Raw genomic sequence first — 18,554 nt, forward strand, 5'->3', positions numbered from 1 at the left:
TGTATGATGATAAATGAACCCAAGTGATCATGCAACCATGATCTATTAAATTCTGGAGCACATTATAAATGCAGACATAGAAACTATGAAAATGAAGATGCTAATGAACTGCCATACATTATAGAAATCGTGTCGAGCTCAGGCTGAAGTAAAATTGGCCATGAAGGTTTTCATGGAGCAAATTAAATTTAAAAGTCAAGCAAGCCATCATTTTCGAATCTGTACTATAGTCCCATGGTCTGATATTTTCTTCTCATTTCAACACTATAAAATAGATAATTTCCCGTAGCTGTGGCGCTATGCATTTAAATTGTGCCGAAGCTTTCTACACTGAAAATGTCTCTTACAATACATTGTCATTCTGAGGAGCAGGGGATACATATTCTCCAGTTATTTCTATTATCACATGTTAAATGTGTGGGATATGCTACTATGTTTTATACTGCAGTCTGCATCAAGGAGTTCAGATGTAGCAGACCTGTATTTGTCATTTACAATAACAAATACTATACACTACAACATTGTGATAGCTTATCTGTAATTCTACAATAAAACCTCAACTCTTCTACAAGTTGGGCTTCATTCACATCTGCATCGGTAATCCGTTCATGGGTTCTGTCAGAGCTTTCTGTCAGGGGAACCCATGAACGGAATCCAAACGGAAACCATAGGTTTCCGTTTGCATCATCATTTATTTCAATGGTGACGGATCTGGTGCAAATGGTTTCCATTTGTCACCGTTGTGCAAGGGTTCCGTCGTTTTGACAGAATCAATACCGTAGTCGACTGCAATATTAATTCTGTCAATACGACGGAACCCTTAAATATTGGTGACAAACAGAAACCATTTGCATTGGATTTGTCACAATTGAAATCAATAGTAATGCAAATGGAAACCTATGGTTTCCGTTTGTTTCAGTTTGGATTCCGTTCATGGGTTACCCTGACGGAAAACTTAGACGGAACCCTAATGAATATTAGACAATATAGTCTTATTAGAGATGAGTTAGTTTGTGTTTTTTTGCAATTTTGCCGACCATTGACTTTCCTTGTTTCTAATTATGGAACAGTCTTTCTGTGTATAACACAATGGATTCTATAATACAGATGAAAGTTTCACAAATATCGGGCTCCCATTTATAGATGATGTATAGGCTTTCTCTGCTAGATTTATAGGCATTACAGCCACTTGGTGTATAAACTTGATATTGTTTACCTGGAATTGTTCTATTAATAGTGGAGTTACCCTTTAAATCTCCATCATAGAAAGACTTTAAAAAAACTGACACTTAAAATGTTTTTAATTTTGTATTTTTTAACAAAATGGTATCAAACTACTTAAATGTACAAATTATGCCAGCTTGTAAAAAATATATCATTGCCAGGAAACTGTTGGCATGTCTGATTTATGTGAACTCTGCAATTTGTTTCCCAAGATATATGACTAAGCGGAGTACCTGTATATTACTAATGCCTTACTGGAATTACCAGTTCACTTTACAAACTCCAGACTTATTTTGTCATAACATGCAAATGCCGTACCCATGCTTTATGCCACAACAGTTTTCTGAATAATACTGAGACTACTTACATCACGTTTTTGCACTACGGTTTTTACGGCTGGAAAGCTCCCAACATAGACGCCAAACGTGTCCCTTGGTCTCCATTGTCAGACAGTGGTCAAAAGAGTAAATGGGATGCGATTGTGCAGCAGACTATTCTATTCAATCCTGCAGTGTCCAGTAGGAAATTGTATACCTTAAATGTATACGTTTTATAATCATGGTAGTCTATGATTGATGGATGTTACTTTACGGCATCCGTCATAAGTACCTGCTGAACGTATACGTCATGAGCTTTTTATGAGCTTTTCATTATGTATCCTTTAAACGCATGCCATTATTGCCTATATGCGTTAAACTTATTCCTTTGGCCCTGTTCACGCAGAGTTTTTTTGCAGGCAGAAAAATCTGCCTCAGCAGATTTTGACCTGCCTGAAATTTCTTGCCGCAACTTTCGCCCGCAGCCATTGAGCACCGCGGGCAAAACGCTTTCTCTGCCTTCTATTGATTTGAATGGGAATTCAGAGATATAATGATATCTGTTTAACGGATACGTCATGAACTCTTGCGACCCTTTTCATGACGTATCCGTTAAACAGATACCATTATAGCCTATAGATGACGGATGTGTCTGCTCGGCATCTGTTTAAAGCATCCATCATTCATAGGCTATAATAGCATCTATTTAACGGATATGTCATGAAAAGCACATGTCTTTTACGTTTAACGGATGCCTGTGATGTATGGCATACAGTGGCATCCATCCCCCCTAGGCTAAATTTATAAAAACCTATATAGCATAGTCTCTTTTTGAGGTATACAGATGTATACATCCAGACGGAGACCAAAAGGACACACTTTTGCCTCCATCTGTGAGCGTTCATGCTCTAAGATTGATCTGTCACTAACGGCATCTGTATTTAGAGCAGGCTCTTAGAGGAACCTCCGATCACAGCCATTTAACCCTTTAATCGATAAGGTCTGTGACCACAGCATGAACAGAGACTGGGAAACCTCTCTGCAGTAAGCCGTGGGAACCTAGAAAGGACCCAAGGACTGTATTTTTCAATAAGCCGGGTGTTAAGGCACACTACGGCAGCCTGTGAAAGGTAGCTCAGACGTTGGCGAAAATTACATTGCGAAAATTAGGCTGCGGTGCAGAATTTCCCCTCTGCAGCATGCACTTTCCATTGCGGAGAAGAAGCGGAATTTCACTGCGGATTTCAGCCTTTGCAATGCAAAAACTGAAATCTGCGGCAAGTCCGCTGTGATATCTGCAACGTCTGAATTACCTGTCAAAAATGCAAATGTTGGTGCAGATTTGTTGCATAATTGCCCCAAATCTGCACCAACATTTGCAGCGGAAAAATTCCGCCACGTCTGAACGTGTCCTTATAGTGACACAGTATAATGTACTAGTATATAGGAGTATGCCAATACAGTTTAACTATAAAATAAAGTTGGAAACTACTGTAGCAATCTCTTAATGGGATTTAAAAAAAATGAAAAATAAACGTCTGCATAAAATAAATAAAAATAAGTGATTCTTTAGTACATTAATATATTTTATTGTGCAAACATTACATAAAAACAGCAGATCTACACTTATTAGGTATCCACACAACCGTAATAATCGGAAGAATTAATGTATCTATTTATTTAGTGTGAAACGTGATCGGTCTAAAAAATAAACCAAAAAAATTACAAAATATAAACAAAAAAATGACATCAATTACCCCCAAATGGCTGAGAAGAAAATTATAAATTCTCCCGCCTAAAACAAGCCACGTCAATGAAAAGTTATGTCTGCTCAAGTGCAGAGAGGCAAAATAAAAAAAACCTAGCTGGTCATTATGGCTCTTACAGGTCCGGTCATTAAGGGGTTAATATCGATTCTAAGGCCTCGTGTACATGACCATAGCGATGTACACATCCGTGATTTTCGGGTCGGCCGGTAGCAGACTGTCAGCCTCGAGCCACCCGCATGCACATGGCCGCGGCCATTATTTTCAATGAGCCTAGACCGCAGAACACGGCCGTAATAAGGCATGCCCATTCTTTCGGCGGTCCAGGCTCCCGGGCGTGTGCATGGCCCCATAGGAATGAATGGGGCCGCAATTCTCCCGTGGATTTTCGGGGGAATTGCGGCCGCAAAAGCACGTTCGTGTGCATGGGGCCTTACTCCTAAAATTGTGACTGATGCGCTTCAAGCCCCTATTCATTGCTGTAGATCTCTTGCCCTGGGACTTGTACTACTGGCATAGCTCTGCGGCAAAGTCCGATTAGACAATTAGATGTTATCCTTCATTTTGCCTAATTCATGAACCGCAAAGACTTTATGATTTCCATAATGAAAATGTAGTTGCTGTGAGGATTTACAATTCAAACAAATGAATAGCAGTATAGTAAGTGATGTGTCACTGGTGGCAGCTAAATACATTTCCTCTGAATTTTGTCACACGTTATTATAGTATAAGTAGATTCCTTGTTCCTATCGTTTGCTTGTAGAGCTTCCATGTGATGGAATTTGAAGTCTACATGGATTAATCTCCGCATTTCTCTGCCTATTATAAACACTGCATTTCTTTCTGAACCTGTAACGCTATTAACATGCAATTTTCCCAGCTGGCAACGTACTGCTACATCACATGCAATGGGAAAGATTACATTCACACATTGCATTATTATTTTAGACCATAATATATGTTTTACATTGTAGTCAGTGGCGGATTAAGCAGAGCATAGGCCCTGGGCTATTCCCAAAACTTGGAACACGGTGTCAATAGTCAACACCACTTTCCTGTGCAAGGAAGTTTAATTCTAGTTAAACGATAAGGGCTCATTCAGACGATTGTGATTCTCATCCGTGTGCTGTGCGTGGAAATCACTCACAGCACACGGACCCATTGATTTCAATGAGGCTGTTCACACATGCGTGAGCTTTCACGCAGCGAGAATCTGTTGCATGAAACTCATTGCATGTCCTATATTGGTGCGTTTTTCCGCATCTACTCGCCCATTGAAGTCAATGGGTGCGTAAAAACCACACACTTCACATCCGTGTGCTGTGCGTGATTTGCGCATCAATTCCATTTTTAAAAAAAAAAGAAAATGCCTTGCCAGTGAGTGAAAAACACATGCCACTCGCAAAGCACACTGATGCATAACGCAACGCACACGGACCAGCTTTACATGTATTTTTTACACGCGTAAATCTGTCACGCTCGTGTTAATGTAGCCTAAGCCCATGTTGTGCTTATATCAATACATTGACAACTAGGTGATACCAATCCCTTTATCAAAGTGGTATATCCCTACACGATCTGACACTGTCCATTCAATGCTGACTATATCAGACTGTGTCGGGACAAATTCTCTTGACAAGGGGAATGGTAACACCCAGTTGTCAATTAGGCTAGGACAACACAAAGACTTTATGTAGCGCTACTCGATCGAGTGACAGCTGCAGTCCACAAGATTGCATTCAACTCAATGTATTGCTTGGTACTGCAGATGTAGCTCCATAGTTAAAAATAAGTAGTAGCATTAAAAAACATCTCCATGTAACCCAGGCCTTATTTATACATTTCCAGGAGAAATAACAGAGGAACAGCACAACACTGGGTTCTAAGAAAAGATGGTCCAGAATTGTTATTTCATGGGCAATAAAAGTTTTCACTAAAACAGACCAGTCAGGAGAGGTGACAGCGCATCTCTAAATCTAGTGACTCTCAGGAGATTATTTCTCTGTTTGGAGTCTTTCTCTTCACCCCATCTAGCCTAGACGGCTATGACTACTCCTCCTGACCACCACTGAGTTTGCTGCTAAGACATCTTTGGCCCTTCACTTCTGCCCAACCCTAGCATTTATAGCAACACAAATTCAGACCAGGACCCTCAATGAGTTCAGGCCCCAGACCAGACCGCTTAATTCAGACCCCAAACCAGACCCCTAACATAGGCCCTGTATAACTGTATTTTTAATGGTGGGACTATGCAAAACCATTTTAGTCTTTTTGAAGGGTTAGATTACTATTGTATTCAGTGTTTACATTTGTCAGGACCACTTGAAACTGTCCTGCTGAATGTATAGATAGACATAAGAATCTTTTGTTGATGGAGCTTTTCAATGCAATCGGTGCAGCAGGATTCCGAAACTCTTTTAGCATACGTTTGCCCATTAAAGTCTTTAGACTCATCATTGTATGGAGATTTTCCTCGCATCTACACAGACCGTACAACACAAATGTCATTATGCATGAAATATATAGCATTTTTATTCTGAATTTAAAAAAAAGAGCAATAAAAAATGAGTGATTGAATAGTGAGACCCCTTCTTCTTACTTAGATGGTCTTAAATCTATAGCTAGCCTGGTCAGCTCGGAATCGGGCCATCATGTTTTGACAGTTGAATCCGTCTGTAGACATCAGAGTTGAATGTAACCCTGAAAGTCATATCTCATATACCTTACAATTCATTCATAACCAGAGGGGGTAGAATTGACTAACCAGGTTCGATATTTGATAACAAAAAGAGAATATCATTTTTTTAAATCTATTTATAACCTATAAATGTAACTTAATTCACTCGCCATTTATTCTGATTTTAGCCCTCTATTTGAATGCCATGCAGAATTTAATGCAAAATAAGCTTGATACAAAGTGGCAGATCACTATTTATAGGACACAGAATATGCTGCTAAATTTTATCCCGATTTGGCCAGATTAATACTACTGTAATTTGTACCGATTTTTAATCAGTTTTTATTTTGAAAACTAACAGATTTTAGCAATATGCATTTAGAGCTTAGTAGTACCACAGGGAATTGTTCCAATATTAAAGTGCTTGAACCTTTCTAACAACACACTGTATAAACTTTTAAGTGGATGAGGCTATATGGCAACATATTGGCACATAGCATTAATGTATCTCGCCATGCCCCATTATCAATGTACTGCCTTTAAGTTGCCAAGAAAATCCGTGCAATACAATATTGCTTATGTCTTAAAGGGAACATGTCACATTGAACATGTTGTCCTATATAGTTTTGTGTCAAAATGTTCAGCATAACCAGTAATTTATTCATTTAAACCCCAGCACATAGTGGGCTAGAGAGTCTAGTGGGTGGTCTCAACCATTGATTGACAGTCCTGCCTGTATGAGTGTGAATACCTAAATATCTGTAATCACTGAGTAGGACCACCCACTGGACTCTTAAGCCCACAGTGAGCAGGGATTTGGAGATTTAGAAGAATAAATTACAGGTTATCATGAATCTCTCTGCACAAAACGATATATTAATCTGCTCCGCTCCTCCCGTTCTATAACATGCTGCCCACAGATCAGACTGCAGGTTTCACATGACCGGTTCCCTTGAAATTAAAACCTCACACAATGTGAGCATAATCCATGCAGAATGATTTACTGCTTGCTCCACATCAGTGATATTAGCATTGACACCAGTTGACCGACATCAAGTAGACGTAGCCTTATATAGGGCCTATACATAGACTCGTTGGGCAGCAGCATTTTATCATATTTATATACACTGAAAAAGTTGTGGCTTTCCATTCTTCAGTGTGGGGTAAATAGATGTTCATATACAACTGCAGGCTACGTATTTAGCCTTGTAAGTCCTAGAGATGTAGTTGAAACTCTCCAGGGTGGCTACATTGAAGCTTTCTTACAAAGTTTGTGCTTGCTTTGGCTATTGTTCAGACTATTTATAATGGTTCAATTTTTATCTTTTCACATTGTGCATATCCTTTATTTCAAAATCATATAAACAAGTATTAATAAAATGGCTACACTTCAGCAATTTATTATAGGTATTGTGTAAAACGATTTTTCCCATCTCTTGAAAATGTTAAAGAAATTTTCTAACACTTTCCATAAGCATTAATTCCAATGAAGCAAGAGCATTCATTATACAGGTGACGCTGAAAGCCTGGGAGATAACTATACCAACCACTTAGATTGTTTCATGCCCAAAATATAATAGCGCTGTTTCTGTTGCATGAATCCAAACAAATCTACATTTACCCAGCCAAATTTCTACTGTATTGGGTTATTTACTATACAGCATATACCAAATTTTAACTCCAATCCGTCAGTCCACTGCTCCTGACGGCTGACTCAACCCCTCCCTTCTCTGTGTTAGAGATAGCAGCCGGGAGGGGAAGAGGGAAGTTGTACACAGCAGGTCAGAATATAGAGAAAGTATCGGCTTGTGTAATCTGTACTCCCTGAACACTTGGATGCTCTCCTCCTCTCCACACACAGATCCTCTTTCTACAACCTCCTCCCCCTCCCTGCTGCTATCTCTAACACTAATTTTGATATTACACGGCCCTACGTGGGCCATGTAAACAAGCACCGATCAATGAGACAGCTCGTTGATCGGTGCTCGTTTGCTTCTTTTACAAGGAGCTATGTATGGGGACGAGCGATCGTTACTCTGTTACTGGGGTTTAAATGAATAAGTTACAGGTTATCCTGAATATTTTTACACAAAACTATATAGGACAAAAGGCAAATATTACTCGATCATTTATTCCAGTGATGCAACATTTCATCTTGGTAAGCCTTTTTTAAGCATTTGAAAGAAGCTTACCAATCTGAAATGTAATAGGGCCATAGAGCCCTGCCACCTAGGGTCTCCCCATTGCACCCTGAAAGTTCCCCTGCCTACCTATTGTCTCTGCCTTACCCCTCTAAAGAGCCCCTGCTAGGTTTGATCTCCCTCCTGCCACTTTCCATTCTCCAACCCTTCTCCTTTCCCTGCAGAGCCCTGCCACCTAGTATCTTCCCTTGACAGTACCCCTGTCCCCCTACTGTCTCCCCTCTGCTCCTCCACAGAGCCCCTGTTCAACCTCTTGCACCTGCCTTTTTCCGTTCCCCCAGCCTGCACCACTACACAGAGCCATGCCACCAAGTGTCTCCCCCTTGCCACCAACAGCACTCTTGCCCATCTACTGTCCCAGCCTCACCCCTCCACAGAACCCCTGCCAGGTTGCATCTCTTCCACTTTCTGTTCTCATAGGCCCCTCCTCCCCAATGGAGCCCTGACATTTTGTGCAACCACACGTACCCACAATTGAGCCCTGCCACCTAATTTTTTTCCCCTGTCCGCCACCACAGAGCCCTGCCACCATGTGTCATTATCCCTTCCAAAAACCTTTGCCAATGTGTCCTCTCTCCCGATAATGAAGGGAGGGCCCAGACGCCCAGACTCCATGGCGATATGGAGCCCATAAACTCCTGATTGTGGCCCTGTGAGCAGTAAACAGCCAAAATACTTTTAGCTCATATCATACAGTGTTAAATGTAAAAATAGTTGATACTGGGTAATTTTAAGGTTCAAGAAAAGACTTATTAAATCATCTTCTTGATCTGATAAAGACATGTGGTTATGTACAAATGAAGCAGAGACGTGTGGTTTTATAAAAAAATGTAGCAGGGATGTGTGGTTTTATACAAATGTAGCAGGGATGTGTGGTTTTATACAAATGTAGCAGGGATGTGTGGTTTTATACAAATGTAGCAGAGACGTATGGTTTTATACAAATGTAGCAGAGACGTATGGTTTTATACAAATGTAGCAGAGACGTATGGTTATATACAAATGTAGCAGAGCTAAGTTTTTCAATTATGCAAAGCTGAGTTTATCAAATGGCACAACTTAACATTATATTACAATCTGTTATCACTGATTTTCCATTTGACTGCAAGTAAATCTACATTGTCACCATAACTCATTGTTATCACTAAACAGAAAAGTATAATGTTTAAGAGGCTCTGTCACCACATTATAAGTGCCCTATCTCCTATATAAGAAGATTGGCGCTATAATGTATGTGACAGTAATGCTTTTTATTTCGAAAAACGATCTATTTTAAACCACTTTCTGAGCGATTTTTAGCTTTATGCTAATGAGTTTCTTAATGCCCAAGTGGGCATGTTTTTACTTTAGACCAAGTGGGCGTTGTACAGTGGAGTGTATGACGCTGACCAATCAGTGACCAATCAGCATCATACACTTCTCTCCATTCATTTACACTGCACTAGCGATATAGTTATATCGTTATGTGCAGCTACATACACAGACACTAACATTACTGCAGTGTCCTGATAATAAATATACATCACTACCAGCCTGGACGTGATGTTTATTCAGAATGTCTGTAGCGTCTCTGTGAGATTTACAACAAGGCAAACGTAATATTGCGAGATTACGATGTAACCTGTCATTTCAAACGAGATTACGCTTGCCTTGCTGGAGTCTTACAGAAAAGATTCAGAAGTGTCAGGATTCTGAATAAACATCACGTCCTGGAGGTAATGTATATTCATTCTCAGGACACTTCAGTAATGTTAGTGTTTGTGTATGTGGCGGCACATAGTGATATAACTATATCGCTAGTGGAGTGTAAATGAATGGAGAGAAGTGTATGACGCTGATTGGTCAGCGTCAAACACCCCTCTGTACAATGCCCACTTGGTCTAAAGTAAAAACACGCCCACTTGGGCATTAAGAAACTCATTAGCATAAAGCTAAAAATCGCTCACAAAGTGGTTTAAAATAGATCGTTTTTATAAATAAAAAGCATTACTGTCACCTACATTATAGCACCGATCTCCTTATATAGGAGATAGGGCACTTATAATGTGGTGACAGAGCCTCTTTACTGACAAATCCAAGTTTGCTACAGAAACACAATTTCCACGCATTACTAAAACCAAAATCGTATATATATATATGATAAGTTTGGAGCGAAGTAGAATTTTTGAGGTCAATTTGTTAATGAAAGTCAATTCATCAGATCCAAAAAAAAGTGAGAAAGAGATTGTACGTATAAAAGATCTCAGTTGGCGAAGAGGAGCTCATTTTCCATTTCTTCTTCTTTTCTGACTGGTGGTTGGCACTGGATAGATATATTTAGATGTGAGATTTTCTTTTGGGTTGATTTGATGGCTTGAACCTAATATAGAAGCTTTCAGTAGTCACTTTGGAATAGTATGTGCTGTAATAGGTGTCATCACCGAGACTAATGCATCTTCTTATAGTGTAGAACCAATTTTAAGTCTCTCAATAATAATGGGACACTTCTGTCTATTTCACAGGTTTCTTAATAAACATTATACTGTGTTTTCACAAAATGTATTACTCCCTTCACCCTACACCTAGTATATTAATTGTGGTAAGTATTAACAACATTATTATTGTACTAAGAGCATTACTTCATTTTCTACAGACTTGTCAAACCAGTGACAATGGAGATTTAAACATGTGCCATTTCCTTCTAGTGCCCAAAGGAAGCTTGAAGGATAGCACTGCTTGATATTGATACATTTTCCTGCTCCGTGTATATAAAAATGTCTATATTAAGATATTTTTCTTATTTTTCGGAAGCGTTCATTTGATCTACAAGAAAGAGATCAATACTGCCATCTGCTGTTTTATTTCCATCACATGCAATGAAGACACTACATTCCCTATTATTATTATTATTATTATTAAAAAAAAAACATGCACACACTAAATTAATACACCATTTATTAATTGCATTCTTTATTATAGCATTTATCTTTTCATAAGTTCAAAAGAATCGAATGCCTGTTCAGTATATTTGCAGTCACGTGTGTGTGTGTGTGTGTGTGTGTGCGTGTGTGTGTGTGTGTGCGTGCGTGCGTGCATGCGTGTGTGCGTGTGTGTGCCTATAGATAGATAGATAGATCATCCAAAGAAAGAAGCACAGCTATTGGATTATGGTTGCGATATCTCCTGGGACTCCTGACTCAGTGTCCCACTATTGTAGGGTTGTAGGAACATTTAAAGATAAGGCAGTAATCCAAAGATAAAATGAAAAAAGTGGAGGTTTATTCACCCATATGCAATATATCAACCTAGCTTCGTGGGGCCTGTCTCAAGGGTTTGAGAAATGCCCCATTGAGCTTGGCTGAAACGTTGTATATGGGTGAATAAAAAAGACTTCCACGCTTTTCATTTTATCTATCTATCTATCTATCTATCTATCTATCTATCTATCTATCTATCTATCTATCTATCTATCTATCTATCTATCTATCTATCTATCTATCTATCTATCATCTATCTGTGTGTATTTTCTAAACACACCCTTGGATCTGTGCATATAAACAAATTGCTAGATATAAGTTTGCTCCTGATTCACGTACTACATGGACTGCTTGACGTGAAACTTGAATGCCTCGCTCTATTATATCTGTAGTTGATGCTAATGATGTGCCAAATGGTCCCGGGAATTGGCTTAATTTTTTGGGGTATCAAAAACAGCCGATTAATGTCTCTCTGCAAGTGGTTGTAATTGCTACATTGTATAAAGCACGGACTTATACCCAGTTAAATACCTAGCGTAGAAGTTTGCTTCATAAAGGGGATGGAACCTGCTCAAACTAACCCTCCCCCAAAATCGAATTAATATTGCAGTAAAATATAAAGAGTGGATAAAATATAAAAGTGTATTTGCGCAAATGATCCTCAAATTGTTCTATGGTTGAGCGAGACTCCCACATTGCTGAGAGCAGAGAGAGGAAAAGCAGCTTAGCAGCAGTCATACCACATCATACCACATCATACCACATCATACCACATCATTTCACATCTCATTTTGTCTTATTAATCAGATTTTTCAAAAAATTTACTTAGTTTGGAAACCTCTTTAAATTCTGGTCTTGTCTCAGTATCTGCACCTTGGGAGACTGGGTAGCACCACATTTCAACTGCAGCATCTTTGGGTGAAGTGGGGTGCCCAGGTTATGGGTATCCTTTTGCTAGGACTACATCACATGTGCGTGGATCTATAAAAAAAAAAATGACAATCCCTTTAAGACTTATTACAGACCTACTCCAAACCATTCATTTTCACATTTTTCATATTTTTCACAGTAATGGGATTTTGGGGTCAACAGTAACTAATACATTTGAACATTTCTTCCATGCATCAGACCACAAAGTTATAACTTTGAATGTAAGCTATTGGGAAACCATATGTTGTGGCTATTTATAGTCCCTTAATTTCTTTAATATGTCGAAAATCAATTTTCGTTCTCTCAAGTACTATCGAGTAACTTAATGTAACCCATAAATACAAAGGTTGGCAAAACCATTGTAGCCATTGCACTTATATCAGGAAAGCAATTACAGAAAGCCATGTTTGTAAATTCCAAAGGTCCTGACAGTAAACTCTCTTGTAACAAGTCCTTTCATTGCGCCGTTCAACAATCTGGAGAGAAAATCGTACATTATAGATCTCATCTGTCTTTTTCCAGTTACAAATGACATTGTTATCTGCTATTGTTTTCTGGGGTAACGAATGATAAAAATTAAAATGGTAATGCAGAACTTAACCTGGATTAACTCTGCAACTGCTGCTCACATGAGACCGGTTTAAAAGGCAGTGAAATATGTTGTGAGACTGCATTAGGAGGCATCAATATCCCTGTATCCAGAGGGAGAGAGGAGGCAGAAATACCGATGTGATGGCCCGTTAAACGGTAATGTATTCTTGATCTGATCTGTGTACGCCGTAATCCCTTGCCCCCTCCAGCCTTTTTTCGATTGATTTTTATCATCTTGTGTCACTATTGCACTGATGGTCTTTTTGTTCCCCATCAACATTTCAGGATGCATTAAAGATTTTACTTCAAGATAACAGCCTTTATTGTCCAAGATATTTGGCACTAGAAAAATCTGTTTTCCAGTTCTTCTCCACCTCTGTCTATATTTTTCTGTGTTGTGTTTATCTGGCTGATAAATCATTCTCACACTTTGTATATGGTTTGTGTTGTTTTTTTAAAAGACTCCGATATTCAGCTTTGGACATCATGTTGAACTTTACAATTCCAAATAAACGGTATAAAATAGTTGAGCAATGTTGCAAATACATTACCTATTTTATACTAACCCTGAGTTAAAGGGTTATTCCCAGATTGAGTCATATATTTTTTTTAAATGCATCCTAAACCTAAATAAAATGCTAAATCTGGTGTTAAAATGTAAAAAAAAAAATCCTTCCCCAACGACCTTTTTTTCCAACTTGATAACTCAGCTAGTGCTTGTTATCTTTTATAAAAGGGGGTGTGAACGGCTCGTTGTCAATCAAGCTGCTCTGCACTGAGCGTGCTCCTGACGTTGCTAGATAATCTAGTTCTAGCAGCAACGGGAGAACGATAGTCTGAACCTGTGTGAACACCTGTAACAATTCCACTCGCAGCACTACCGTCCTCCCTTCGCGATCAGCTCCTTACACCCCCGTTGCTGCAACAACGCAAAGCCCTGTTCCCCCCTCAAGGCACCAATACCCCCCTCTCGATAAGCTGCATCCCCCCTCGCGGCAACACATCCCCCCCACCTGTGTGAACACCTGTAACAATTCCACTCGCAGCACCACCGTCCTCCCTTCGCGATCAGCTCCTTACACCCCCGTTGCTGCAACAACGCAAAGCCCTGTTCCCCCCCTCAAGGCACCAATACCCCCCTCTCGATAAGCTGCATCCCCCCTCGCGGCAACACGTCCCCCCCACCTGTGTGAACACCTGTAACAACTCCTACGACTGGAGCCCACCACGGATGCATCTAACCGAGAGGTGGCTGGGCCGGCATCTAATGCACATGCGCTAATATGCGCATTCACGACAGCACTGACATCCTCTCCTAAGGACGGAGAGGATATCATTGCGCAAGCACTGCCACCGCTAAAGGAAATCAGCGATGGCCGGATCCCTAGGCAACGAGCAATAAACAAAGAGGGGCTGTAAATAAGATGGAGCCAGAATATCTCGCAAAGTACAGCATTTAAAAAAAAGAAGGTATTTACAAAAATGCCTAATTTTATGTTAAGCTTTATAGGCATATTTATCAAGACAGAAACACCCATTTAAAGCCTATATTGAAGCCAGATCTGCATTCACAGTTCTGTGCGCTTCACAGCTGAAATTTTACAGCATCATTTGCTAGATCAATGTGTGCAAAGAGCTTTGCAATGGTGGTTTGCGTTCTGAAAGGTGTATTCTTTACACCAAGGACGGTACAGTAACCTGCTGTAGGAAAAACAAACTATCCCATTACATTATAAGACTCGTCTAAGCTGTTAGGGATCTGTCTAAGAATAAACTTGGATGAAGATTATTAAAGTAAAAGCAATAAGTACTTTTACATACAATAAGTACTATGGTTATACACCCACCTCTGATAACAGTACATTTTATGAACTTTAACACCTAATGTATAAAAATCTGACTAAAAATGTCTACTTGCTATCAATGCATTTATTGCGTGTTGAAAACTACAGGAACACATTGGGACGAATCATATGTATCAATGTCACAGGAATAGATTTAGACACGTAAAAATAATCACTAATTTGAGCCATATCTGGGAAATATTCTTAAAAATGTTGTAACTTAAATAAATTTTAGGTTTGTTTTACATGTACTTGTGTCTTTATATATTTAGTAATAGATTGCGAAGCCGTGACTAACAAGCCATGTCCTTGTCATTCCCCTCAAAGTGTTTGTGGAACTCATCATTCAGAATGTTGCAAACAGCTAAGGAAAATACTCTATTCAGGATTTTGCTATTTGACTTATACATTATACTTTATATACACTTACACTCTACCTTAGAATGCTATTAAACATGCCGATAGAAAGGAAGTTATACGTTCAGCGAAGTAGTCAGGACACCATTAGTTTCTACAACTGAGTGCAAAATAGCTCTTTTAAGTGAAGAAATCTCTCACTAGTGCCCCTTATAGGTGACTACCCTGTAAGTCAATGTTTCTCCCATTAAAGAGCCTTGAAACATGACTTTGGTTCTCAGCCAAATCAGAGACTCCCATCTGTAGACCGCTCCTGTGCTGATGAGGAGCAACAATTCTGTAACAGAGTAGGATTCTGGCTAGTTGAGATGCCATGTGTTCGGCCTCCCAGAGGGTCCTAAATTCTCCTTGCTACCAGAAGCCATTGCCTTAAAACCCTTACTAGTTGAATCTCCACAAGGAGAGTTTGTACCTTCCAAGAGGTAGAACTGATGGCTTTACTTTCTGTAAAAGGCAACATATTCTAATATATTTAGCAGAAACTTTTTGAATATATCTTGATTATATCGGCCTACCCTAATGCCAGCAAGCAGCTTGTCGTTACAATGTTTTTGAAAATGTTTTTGGCTGTTCCGCCATCATGTTTCTAAAATATGGATATTGGTCTTTGATTCCCTGAAGTCCAAAATATTTGCTTTTTTAATGTTATTGAGCCTTCTGAAAATCTAATAAAGATTTATGTTGCCTTGGACTCTTGCGTCCAAAAAAAAAGTGCATGTCATGGAAAACTTTAACTTCTCTATATTGTTCCAGTTCTGTTTGTGCAGCAGACATTGAACAAAAATAAATTTTTTAAATACATTTCTTAAATTGGGACATCTGCTGTTCTATTGTCCTGCTGGATAGGCAAAATAAGATATTTGCAAAATGTGAGCTGACTTTCAAAACCCACAAATCTGTGTGTCTTCCTATTTTGTGGTTGGTAGAATTATAGTTTTTCTCTTTTCCTTTAGCCCAATTAGATGATGATGATGATGATGATGATGATGATAAAACAGGCATGTCACCATCCAGAGATGACAAACTCAGGCACATGCACAGACACTCAGCTGGGAACTTGAAGGCTTTCAAGAATCCAAGTGTAGAACACGTCAGCTCAGTGGGAGAAAGAATAGATCCTTCACTGCCATTAGAGAGTCAATTGTAAGTACCACTAATGTTATTACTGAGGCACAATAAATAGAGATTTAATGCCAACAGGTCCATATACTCTATATATAAACTTTATGGTCACATGTAAAACATACCAAAAAATTCCAAATATCATATAGTTAAAATAAAAATATGTATAATAATAATTTAAATAATGTTTTGCTAAATTTTTTTGTCACTTCTTTATTTTTTTTTAACGTACAGTGAAACCTCTTTGAGATGACCACCCAAAATTGCATTGACAAATAGTCTTCCAGAGGGGTGTTCCTCTCAAAGAAAAGGCCAAAATAAATTCAATATCAGGGAATAAAAAAAGTCGATATCAGGGGTGGTCTTCTCAAATGGGTGTTTTTTTTTGTGGAGAGGTCCTGCTGTTTTTATCCACTCCCCAAATTGTATCCTGTATATGTTGGTGTTTTTCCAAGATTCAATAATTTAATGACTTTCCTATCCCATGATGCGTTTTTATGATATGGCTGAACTATCATTAGATATCAAGATACATCTAAACTGATATATTTTATATTTTAAATGTGAACCATTATGAATATTTAAAAGGGAGTGGAGATGTTCACAAACATGGATCTCCTCATCTCCTGCTCACCTCACCAGGTCCTTAGAAATAGACAGAATCACATTAAAGACGTCTGAGTACAGCATTGTCATTGTTCCCAGAGCTATGAAACATTGAACTCTTATGTTTGCTTGATATCTTCAACTAAATGCTCAGCACAATTCCCTGATGTTTAGCTAATATGCTATGTCTATTCAAGTTTTACATTGTCTGTGATATAGAAGAAATAAACATATAAACCCTAGTGTGAACTACAGGAAACTAGTATTTAATAGACTAACTTATAATGTATAAATAATGAATAGGATAAAACTCTTTAAAGAGATTGTTCATACCGACAGCCCAGAAAGGGAACATCAGTGACACGTAGCCAAAGGACAAATCTGCAGACGGGATGAAAGTAAATATTTTTCCTGTAAAGCACACCACAAGTAGCCTCAGACATAAGGAAACTTGATTTGGATTCCAAACAAATTAACCAAGACTCGTTTACAAGTGGTGGGTCTTGGCACCAAAATCTGTGTGAATCTCCTGAACAATACGGATCCGCTTGTTTTCAATAGAACACCCGCATGTCAGTGCAGATGTGCCATGGAAAAAAAAGTGACATATTACTTATTGACGGGAATTACGCCTGCGGATTTCCACACACTGCTTTAGATGTGTTAATCTCTATTTTTGGGAAGTACACTAGAACTCGATGTGCAGTATTGAAGAAGTAATGGAATTTGGTTTATTTCCGCAGACCAGTGCATTTATTCCTCAACATTAAACCACTTTTAACAATACACACATTAACATTATACATCTAGGTTGACTCTGAAGAGGAGAATTCCCTGTGATCCAGACTTTGATGCTGAATTGGCAGGAAGTCTGAACCAATACATCCCAGATTAAAGGAATCTTACAGTTGTGAAACAAGCCTAATTTTTATAGTGACTACCAAGTGAAGAGATGAGGATAGGCCTAGATAATACCATCATCAACTCACTGTGAAGTGTGTTGAGGACGGAACCTAGAAGTCATCCGGGATATATGGCCGAAGTGGCCAAATACTATCTCATCATTCAGGTTAAGATGAGGTGTAATGTTATTAGATTTGCACATAGCTTGCAAAAGTTTAGAGCATAGGAAGAAGTGGGGGAAATGGAACTGGTTTCACCAAAAATCATATTCTCCATGGCTTTAATGGCTTTGCTGTCATAGAAAATAAGTTTTTGTTTAATATAATTAAGTTATCCATCCATTTTTACTTTTCACCTTTTTTCCCCTGCATTCCAACAACCATGACTTTTTTTTTTTTTTTTTCCGTCTACACAATAATTTTTTTTTATTATCATACCCTTTTTCTTTTCTTTTATTTTTTTTACAAAAGGTCCTACTTGTTGTATGGTTTCCAGTTTTAGTTCATCCTTAATGAAATCTGCTTGTGTGGAGATGTTCTTTTCCTGGCATTCTAAAGTTGGACATATAACAACCAAAAATCAAGAAGTCAACCGGATTAAAATAGATCAAAGGAGGGTATTCAGTGAAGTGTAATATTTGAGGATGCCCATGTATACATATTTAGCATACCACATTATAGACAATGCTTACATAGAGTTATATTAATTTAAGGCATTGTA

At 38.7% G+C, this 18,554-nt stretch overlaps 1 protein-coding gene across 2 annotated transcripts in view; it reads left to right on the top strand.

The window, feature by feature from the left end:
* Window positions 1-18,554, top strand: part of SHF (Src homology 2 domain containing F) — a 272,777-nt gene that overhangs the window by 217,146 nt on the left and 37,077 nt on the right. For both annotated transcript variants that reach the window (XM_075857869.1, XM_075857870.1), the window contains one exon: window positions 16,157-16,346. In XM_075857869.1, coding sequence (XP_075713984.1) covers window positions 16,157-16,346 — 190 coding nt within the window. The remainder of the gene's footprint in view (window positions 1-16,156; window positions 16,347-18,554) is intronic.

The sequence above is a fragment of the Rhinoderma darwinii genome, chromosome 3 (genome assembly GCF_050947455.1).
Source record: "Rhinoderma darwinii isolate aRhiDar2 chromosome 3, aRhiDar2.hap1, whole genome shotgun sequence".
Classification (NCBI taxonomy): Eukaryota; Metazoa; Chordata; class Amphibia; order Anura; family Rhinodermatidae; genus Rhinoderma; species Rhinoderma darwinii.